This window comes from Quercus robur, chromosome 11 (assembly GCF_932294415.1).
Source record: "Quercus robur chromosome 11, dhQueRobu3.1, whole genome shotgun sequence".
NCBI lineage: Eukaryota > Viridiplantae > Streptophyta > Magnoliopsida > Fagales > Fagaceae > Quercus > Quercus robur.
Window position 1 is genome coordinate 55,811,061 of NC_065544.1, and position 9,842 is coordinate 55,820,902.

Below are 9,842 nucleotides of genomic sequence, written 5' to 3' on the forward strand. Positions count from 1 at the left end.
TTTTAGGGACCAAAATAATGTATACGGGCCAAATTATATTTCTCTTATGAAAAAAATTAAAACCTAAAAAAAAAGAAAGAAAGAAAGTAAGAAGATGAAGGTGGCCCATGTTAGCAAGTAGTAATCTATACTATTTATAAGAGGATTCCCCTCTTTGGACTGTACTTTTATATAGTTCAGAAATATCTCTTAAGTTGAATAGGGGAAAAAACTGAAGAACAATCCGATAAAAATATATTTCTAACTTTATTTAAAATGTCTACAAAATATGACATTTTCTTATTAATCCATATCTTCAAAAACAAACTTATCCAATTTTTTTTTTTTAAGAAAATAAAAATTATGACATCCGACCAGAAAAGAACAAAAAAAAAGTTTCATCACACGTGCAAAGCCTAAGGTTTTATGATAATTATGAGATTATGGGTTTGAAAGCTCTTGTCAACATATTTGACCAACCTGGAGCATAAGACAAGATTACATATTGCAAAATAGTTTTTTTTTTTTTTTTTTTAATACAAAATAGAAATTCTACTCTAACTTAATCTAAGTATATATATATGAAACTTGAATCCCGACCTTTACTATCTCACATCTCTCAAACACTTATATTTTTACTTATATTTTTGAAGGAGGGACGCACCAAAGGGATGTGGTACATATTGGAGAATAGTCTTGACGGAGTCAAAGTGGTCTAGATACTCTAGTTTGTAAAAAATAAAATAAAATAAAATAAAAATGTAGTAATAAACAGAGTGAATTGACTGACTCTTCAGAGCCAAGTCGAGAGTAAACCCACGCGGATCTAAAGAAATGAAATTCTGAACCTTAAACCATTTCCTAAAACTAAACAAAACAAAACTAAATATTTTGTTTTGCAGAGGAAGCTTTAGCTTTAGCTTAGCTTCTAGTTCTTCCAAATTCATAGTAAAATTTTTGATAAAACAAACTCAATTTTTCTCAAAGAAGGTAAAAAAAAAATGGCGAACATGGTCTTCTGTGACTATCGCTTCCTTCTCGTCGTTGCAGCCGTGGCCTTCATCTACATCCAGGTACCACTATCGATTCCTCAGAATTCACGCTCAAATTGCTTCCTTTTGTTGTTGTTGTTTTGTGCCAATTTTGCTAAAGCCATGAATATCACTCAATAATACTCTCTGAAAAAGTAGTAGGACTTTTCATTTCACAATTTTGTAATGTGGGTATTTATGTTACAAAGCTTTTAGCTTTCTCAATCCTCTTTTTTTTTTTTTTTTGGGTTGATTTTGAATAGATGAGACTGTTCGCTACACAAACAGAATATGCTGATCGCCTTGCTGCTGCGGTATGTCTAATCATGATGCTTGTTAAAAGAGAATTTTATGGGTATTAATAAACTTATCATGGGGTTGCACATTGATTTTTTTTTTTGAAAGGTTGAAGAAGAGAATCATTGTACGACTCAAATGCGATTACTAATTGATCAAATAAGCATGCAACAAGGGCGAATTGTGGCACTTGAAGGTGGGTGTGTGGTTTTGTCTCTTTTTCTTGTAATTTTGATATTGCTATAGATGTTTGTTTTAGGAACATCACGCATCAGTTACTGGTTTTACAAGGTCTCTTCCAAGAGATGTGTTAGACTATGAGAAAGTTTGGGGAGCCATTGGTTTGGTCACGATTCGGTGATTGTAATGTGTTAAAGTTTTTGGGTAATTAAGTGATCAGCAGATACACATAATGGTTGAAGAATGTGGCCATCATCTAGATATGAGTTACATTAAATGTTTCTGATTAATTTGGAATTGTAACTGTGACATGTTAATTAAGGAGGTAATAGAGAGTATGACTTTGGATATGATAGAATGGTGAAAAACAATACATGTGGCTAACTGTGATTAGTCTGTTGAGGGTCCATAGCCAACTCCAAAATTATTAGGACTAAGGCTGGGTTGTTGCTGTTGTATTGGGGAAATTTTGTTAAAATCCTTATGGAGCAATCAGTCTAGGTCATCGAATGAAATCCATGTTTTGATTTGGGTCATATTGTCACTATGATTGTGGCACATATTTAACTTTAACACTTGAGATAAATTTCTCGCATATGACATAACGCATACGTGATCCCATGGTAGTGGTAGTCAATTTTGCATAATTGCTTGATCTTCCTTGGGCATTGCATGGTCATTCTGTGGCTATTTTTTGTCCGCTGTTGTTCCCCTGTCAAAAAGTGAAAACATTTCATATATGTAGTTCCTCACAAGGATCTGGACAAGGATTATTTTTATTGCTTCATTATTTCTGTTTCTCTTTGTCTAAGTTGTTAATAATTAACAGAGAGTTTATTGGTACTTATTCTTTTAAGACTGCTTCTATTTCAGAAGAAAGGAAACGCCGAGAGCAAGAGTGTGCACAACTGAAGGGCCTTGTTGAAGAACTTGAAAGTGCGTGTTTATCAATACTTAAACATAACTCTTGTTTTTAAGTCTATTTTATCTCTTAATATTTCCTTCCCCATGCATAACATCTGATAATCACTGCTATTTTGAAAATTTGTGGATATTGATTAAGTGATTCCCTATATGCTTTCAAAGCATGCATGTATATATGTTCAGGTTGTGTAATCTTTAAAAAAATGTATGTACACAAGTAAATCCTTCCCAAATATATCGAATCAAATTAAAAATATGGTTTAGTTGTTTACATTTTGGAAAAAATTTTCTACTTATATGTGAATTTTAATTGCTGGCAAAAGGCTGGAAACTTGAAAATAGCTAATTTGAAATAAAAAGAGCTTCAAAGACCAATCTTGAGAGAGGGCAATGCATACCCCCCCCACCCCCCAAAAAAATGTCTTCATCATTTGATGAATCTGGGTTCACGTTCTCAAAGGCATTCGGGGAGAACTAGCTTCCCTTCCTACGTACTCCATGTGATTCTTTACCATACCAATTTCTATTTAAAAAGGTTGAGAAAACTTCAAGAGAGATTTTTAGTGGGGAGGGAAGGGCAATGTTTCTAAATTCCATCTAGTGAATTGGGGGTAAGGCATGTTCACCAATGGAAGGGGAAGGATTGGGGATTTGAAAATTGAGTACTTTTATCAAGCCCTTTTAAAGAAATGGTTGTGGAGGTTTGGAGTCGAGAATGAACATCTTTGGTGACATTTGATTTTTGCAAATATGGAGAAACATGGCTGTTGGACAAAGGTGGTAGTTAGGGGTCTATGGAAAGTATTAAAGGAGTGTGCAATACTTTTTCTGAACTTATTAGGTTTATGGTTGGAGATGGCTCCTGAGTTCATCTTGGCTTTGACCGTTGGTGTAAGGATTGCTCTCTCAAAGAGTTCTTTCTTAGCTTGTTTAGATTAATAATGGATAAGATTTCTCAATCACCATGTATCTTGTTGATAATTGAGGTACATGGCATTGGAATCCTTAATTCACACAGTCCTTTCAGGATTAAGAATTAGATTCTGTGGAGAATCTGTTTGATTTGTAGTACTCAAACTTTCCGTCTAATAACAAGAGGATCAATTATCCTAGAGCTTGACTAAGGATAGAAAGTTTGGGGTTTGACATTAGTACAATGGTTTTCTTAGAGAATCTACAAGAGTACAATTTTTAATGGAGGACAGTATCTTAGAAAGTTGCTTCTTCTATTTCTTTTTTTTTTAAATTTTTTTTATTATTATTTTTTATAACTTGGATAAAACTATGATGGCAGACAATCTTCAAAAACAAAGTCTTGAGGTTTTTGATTGTTGTTTTACTTGGATAAAACTATGATGGCAGACAATCTTCAAAAACAAAGTCTTTAGGTTTTTGATTGGTGTTTTAAGTGCAAGAATAGTACGGAGTTAGTTGAGCACCTCTTACTTCATTGTTTAGTGGCTTGGGATATTGGTAATTTGTATTGGCTAAACTCAAGGTAGCTTGGGTTATGCCAAAAACTGTGCAATAGATGCTAGAATGTTGGCAAGGAAGATTTCATCGTCACAAGAGTTCGAAAATATGGAAAGCAGTTCAATTATGTGTTTTGTAGACAATTTGGCAAGAGAGGAACAATAGAACATTTAATGGCATGTAACGCCCATTATGCAATCTATGTTAAGATCTTTGACTACATTGGGTAGTGTCTCTGCATCATCTTTTCTAAATTTTTAGATCTTTTGAATCTCATATTGTAATGATTTAGGAGTGGTTCAATGAACACTTTGCTTATTCATACTAGCTTCTCTTTCAAATAAAATATTTTACTTATCAAAAAAAGAAGAAGAAGAATGCTTTAGCCTTGAAAGACATTGGCAATTCTCTATTCATGTTTGTCTTCTATGGATTGTGCAGATTTATTTCCTTTGCTGCTCTCTTTACGGCCAATCGACCTTAGTTTTTTGTTTTTAAATTAATTGGTTACTTGGTGATTTCCTTACTTGTGAGTCTCCAAATTATTGAGTAGATTTCTTTGCTGTTGCGTTCAGGCTCTTTTCTTTTATGTCATTTTGATATCATATGAAATTTCCTGTTTGACACAAGGCACTTAGCATCCTCTCTTGTTAAATTTTCAGGAAAGGGCCTACAGAGACTGACTGACAAAGTACAGGTTCTGATGAAATATGATGTTTTCTAACCATGTTTGTTGTTTCGGGTCTTTGCTTCTAATCCTTCTGACAAGTTGGTCTGCCAAACTTATTAGGTGCCGGTGGCTGCAGTTGTGATTATGGCATGCAATCGTGCAGATTATTTAGAGAGGACAATTAATTCTGTCTTAAAGTATGTTCACTGCATTCTATGTTTTGTGCTTTTAACTCAGTTTTTCATATTTTCAGCTGACCCTCTGGCATGATTCTCCATTTTCCAGATATCAAAGTTCTGTTGCTTTGAAGTATCCTGTCTTTGTATCCCAGGTACTTACATTTATAGGCTTGTTAGTGCTGTTTTACAAATTAAGGTTTGTGTTATGGGCATGCTTGATGCCCTTAAAACTATGTTATTCCTTAAGCTGTGATTTTGAAGAGACTCACCGCCAAGCATGGTGGCTTTTATTTTCTCTCAGGATGGATCACATCCAGATGTTAAAAGGAAGGCATTGAGTTATGATCAGCTGACATATATGCAGGTAACTGTTGTGCTTTTGTGAAATTGTTTTTCGTGGTCAAATACCACTGGATAGTAGGGATTTCTTGCAACTGTCAAACATGTAGATGTTTTAAAACTGTCCTGTATGTATCATATATCTTCAAAGTAAATTTTCCTTGGCAGTGCTTTTAAATGAACATGAGACAAGTTTATCATGTTATATAAAGATTTGATTTTGTTGGTATACTCATATACTTTTAATTAGAAAGTGATTTTAATGTTCAATCATCAACTTATGTCCTTAGGAATAGCCTTAACTTGAGAGCTGTCCAGATTACCTTGAACACTGACTTCATTTCACTGCAGCACTTGGATTCTGAACCACCGAAAACTGAAAGGCCTGGAGAGATGGTTGCATACTATAAAATTGCTCGTAAGGATATTTTGCTCCTTCTTTGATAACTTCTATAAACTTCACTGCTTATGTACTTGCTTATTTTTAGGTCATTACAAATGGGCATTGGATGAATTGTTCTATAAGCATAACTTAAGCCGAGTAATCATACTTGAAGGTGAAACATTGTTGCTTTATTTTTTTTCTTTCACTTCTTATAATATTCCTTTAAGTTTGTGGAACAAGTGTATACTGATAAAATAATATCTCTGTGCATAGATGATATGGAAATTGCACCCGACTTTTTTGATTACTTTGAGGCTGCAGCAGCACTCCTCGACAAGGATAAGTACTGTCTTCTGGGAGAACTCAAAACTTTTAAATGATGGATATCATTTTATTTGAGTTATACTTCCAAAATTGATTTTTATCATGTTTTTGATTTTGAACCATGCTAGGTCCATAATGGCCGTTTCCTCATGGAACGACAATGGACAAAAGCAGTTTGTGCATGATCCTTGTAAGTTCTTTTCATCCCCCTTTTAGTATCATTCATTGATTAGACATTTTATTTGCTAATGTTTAAATAATATTTTGATAATTATTGAAACAGAACTTTCCTGTACTTTTGTTTGCCTGATCTGCTATTTGATGTGCTCTGCAGATGCACTCTATCGTTCAAATTTCTTTCCTGGACTTGGGTGGATGCTGACTAGATCTATATGGGATGAGCTGTCTCCAAAATGGCCTAAGGCATATCCTTGTTTTAATTTACTTTTGTGCTTGGATCTAACTATCCATACATATTGATGCGTCTCTGTTTAAAATTTTCTTTAACAAAACCTTACTTACTGGGATGACTGGTTGAGGTTAAAAGAGAATCACAAAGGTCGACAATTTATTCGTCCAGAAGTGTGCAGAACCTACAATTTTGGTGAGCATGTATGTATTGATTTATGTGTTAAGGTTTTTATTTTTTATTTATTTATTATTATTATTATTATTATTTGGTTTTTAGGTTTTCATTATCCCCCACCTGAGGTTTGCTGGTAATGCAAGCATGTATTGGAATATTTAGTCAGTGAATGTCTATTATTATATGTGCATGCAGTCAAATACTTGAAATTTATCAGTGATGCCACCAAATCTTCTTAGACAGTTAAAATTGTTCCTTGCAACAGCAAATATTCAGGAAATTAACGTAGTGAATTAAATGTGTGTGTTTACATTGGACAATTCAACCTGGTTATATGCAGTCAACAAATTTTTTTAATGGATAATATACTGTTAGATGTCTACTTCTTTTGAATCTTTATTTGAAAATCACCCATTTTCAGAATTTTGAAGTACCATTTAAAGTTTGATGCTAAATGCTGTGCTGATTTTTGTTGTTTCACTGAGGAATATTAGTGACTTAACTCAGTGATTAAAGTAAACCTAGAGTGCATGCAGCCATGCCAATGAGCTCTAGTTCAAATGGCACCTCCTTCCCTTGTAAGAGCAAGGTCTAGGGTGAGGTCTTGGGTCCAAAACCCTCTGAGTGCATAACTTAACCATTGAAAAAATGTGGATGTAGCTGTCTTTATCAATGTGGATTTATTATGGATTTCTTTTGAAGTCTTTACGTGATTTCTTGTAGGGTTCTAGCATGGGGCAGTTTTTTAAACAATACCTTGAGCCAATTAAGCTTAATGATGTCCAGGTTAGCACCAATTTCTCTCTGATTATTCTGTCTTGTTTGATTTAGTACTCGTTTCTTTTACATTTTAAATTTTAAAGATTCTTCCTTTTCTTTCCAAAAGGTTGACTGGAAGTCCATGGATTTGAGCTACTTGATGGAGGTAAAATATATCTTAGTTCTTTTTGAAGTGACTGCAGCCTTTGTTACATTTATGGTTATATAAAATATCCTCTAATCTTCTTAGGAGAAGTTCACAAAGCACTTTGGTGACATGGTGAAAAAGGCTAAACCTGTCCGCGGAACAGATGTTGTTCTGAAGGCATATAATATAGATGGTGATGTACGAATACAGTACGAAGACCAACCAGAGTTTGAACGCATCGCAAACCAGTTTGGAATTTTTGAAGAGTGGAAGGTAATCCCTCACGGTTATGGCATACATTTCCTTTCATTTAAACTCATATGGGGACTAAAATGTTCGATTTTATTTGAATGTAGTGGATGATATGGTGGATAATTCCTGTTTTGTCCATCGACTTTGTTAGTGCTAGAGCTTTGATTAATAACAGCAGAGTTTTTAAGCTAAATAATTGCATACAATTTCTGTTATCATTGCGCAGAGGAAGTGATGAACTTGGTATTCAAAAGATTTTGAAATCCTCTTTGGCATTCTTATTATCGAGTGGTTGGATAATTCCTTTTTGCCTAGCTATTATTGTCAGTCTGACTTGTAATGTTTTGGGTCTATTTTGAATGTAGCATTCAATCAAGTGTGTGGTAATGAACCTAATGGTGCTTTTGTTTTCACCTTGACATAAGGAAACAATGAAAAGTTGGAGTTGATCTCACTCTCTCTTACACACTCCAATACTTGCACTAGGAAACTAGCACATTGACAGAATTCTAGCTGAATTATTTTAATCTGGCCTTTTTGGCTTTATGTGTTGTTGCAAATGTGCTTGTATTATCTTTATTTGAAACTGATTTTTCTGCTGCTTTTTCATAAAAGCTTATGCCATGCTTATCTTCTTGCTTTTACTCTATTTTCCAGGATGGTATACCAAGGACAGCATATAAAGGAGTAGTTGTTTTCCGGTACCAAACCTCAAGGCGTGTATTCCTTGTTGGTCCAGATTCCCTCAAGCAGCTTGGTATTGAAGGTGCTTGATGCAAAAACAGGTTAGTGTAGTGACCACTTACACTTCATTATTGTCTTGTAACATCACCAGAACCACCTTCAATATTGGTTGCTTAAAACTGTTGAAATTTTTTTGAGAGTAACTTAGTGATGAGTTCTTATTTATTAATTGGCACGAATGATTGTCTCTCATTTAATGGACAGTTTATGGGGAGAGAATATGTTAACTGGATTAGACAACGAGTCCAGGCAAAAGAATTGTTTTCGAAGTAGACGGGGCACTGTTACAATTAGACATACAGCACCATTTACACTAAAGGATCTGGCCCCGAGTTCACAGGTTGAGTTTCTCAACAGCAATACCAACTTCTGTAATTGACACATTTAACAACTTAATGTAGCAGACACATATCTCTGCGCTCGTCAAGGTGGTTATCTCCTGAGGTTTAAACATTTGCAGATGGTCTTAATATATAGGCAAGAAGATGCCATGACTTAAGTGTATACTTTTTCAGTTTTTATTTAAGCCCTTTTATTTTCTTTGGTGGATAGCCACAATATGAGAATGTAATTCTAATTGTTGATTTGTGGCATCAGATGTACTTGTTGACACATTGCAGTTTTGATATCAAATGAACCTCACCACGATAGATTCACAAAGGGTTATACTTTATGCACCACCATATTAAATAGGACGAGGCTTTCGAGTCAAGACTCAAGACTAAGGAGAGCTCTTTATGGATCTCATACGAAAATTCCTGAAATTGTAGGATTTGGCAATTAGTAGCCAAAAAAAAAAGAAAAAAAAAAAAAGAGAGTAATACTAGAAATATCACAAATTGAAGTGTAAACTTTTAAACTCAAGACCAACTATATATATATATATATACATATTTGATGTGATATTGGTACAAATCATATTCATTATCACTTGGGTTTATTAGTGGTTTTAAAATTTTTCACTCTATCAAAAAAAAATAAAAAATAAAAACTTTAATGCATCCAATCAGAAGTCAGAACTCACTACTTGCAAGTTGCAAGGGTGTTTCAAACGCTAGCGTGCTTTATTATTATTACTTGTATTTCAAGGTTTTCCCGAAAGTCAGAGAAGTACTATATAAATTGTAGGATCATCACATTAATTTAACTAGTTGCAGACTCATACGATGTGTAGAAATAAATAATTAATTATTTTGTAACTTATAATATAATGTATAATTTTTTTTTTCTTTAAAATTTGTTGAAAACAATTTGCTCTTTCTAAAATTTAAAATATTTCTATTCGATCAAATTAGGTCTACTTTGGTCTCATTCCGTCCAATTTGGTTCACTTGGTTAATTTCGGTCCCCTTCGATTCATTTTGGATTGATTGAGCTTTAAATTGATTCTTTTTAAAGGTTGTTTTTATATGTTGTCTTTTCAAGTTTAGCTCAAAAATTATTATTTTTTCCATAATTTTTTAGTTGAAAAATATGAAATTTTATTATATTTGAGCTAAATTCTTTAGTTTTGAATTAAAAAAATACAAACAAAATAGACATTAAAAATTAGAAATATGAGTCCTAAAATGC

At 33.6% G+C, this 9,842-nt stretch overlaps 1 protein-coding gene across 2 annotated transcripts; it reads left to right on the top strand.

The window, feature by feature from the left end:
• Window positions 1-759: 759 nt before the first annotated feature.
• Window positions 760-8,882, top strand: LOC126705873 (alpha-1,3-mannosyl-glycoprotein 2-beta-N-acetylglucosaminyltransferase). 2 transcript variants are annotated; one of them, XM_050405100.1, is made up of 19 exons: window positions 760-1,052; window positions 1,274-1,324; window positions 1,416-1,503; window positions 2,361-2,423; window positions 4,547-4,575; window positions 4,675-4,751; window positions 4,840-4,885; window positions 5,035-5,097; window positions 5,424-5,490; window positions 5,561-5,629; window positions 5,731-5,800; window positions 5,910-5,971; window positions 6,116-6,205; window positions 6,299-6,393; window positions 7,091-7,153; window positions 7,254-7,292; window positions 7,377-7,547; window positions 8,184-8,311; window positions 8,475-8,882. In XM_050405100.1, the coding sequence occupies exons 1-18, from the start codon at window positions 981-983 to the stop codon at window positions 8,298-8,300; spliced, it is 1,332 nt and encodes a 443-aa protein (XP_050261057.1). In that variant the 5' UTR covers window positions 760-980; the 3' UTR covers window positions 8,301-8,311; window positions 8,475-8,882. The 2 variants fall into 2 exon arrangements, with proteins under 2 accessions (XP_050261057.1, XP_050261056.1); XM_050405099.1 differs by having other exon boundaries at window positions 761-1,052; window positions 4,547-4,581.
• Window positions 8,883-9,842: the final 960 nt, after the last annotated feature.

Excerpts from the sequence above, each read along its gene's own strand:
- LOC126705873 (XM_050405099.1), top strand. The coding sequence starts at position 981 with ATGGCGAACATGGTCTTCTGTGACTATCGCTTCCTTCTCGTCGTTGCA. Across the intron at positions 4,582-4,674 it reads GACTGACTGACAAAGTACAG|GTGCCGGTGGCTGCAGTTGT; the intron begins GTTCTGATGAAA and ends CAAACTTATTAG. Across the intron at positions 5,098-5,423 it reads ATCAGCTGACATATATGCAG|CACTTGGATTCTGAACCACC; the intron begins GTAACTGTTGTG and ends ATTTCACTGCAG.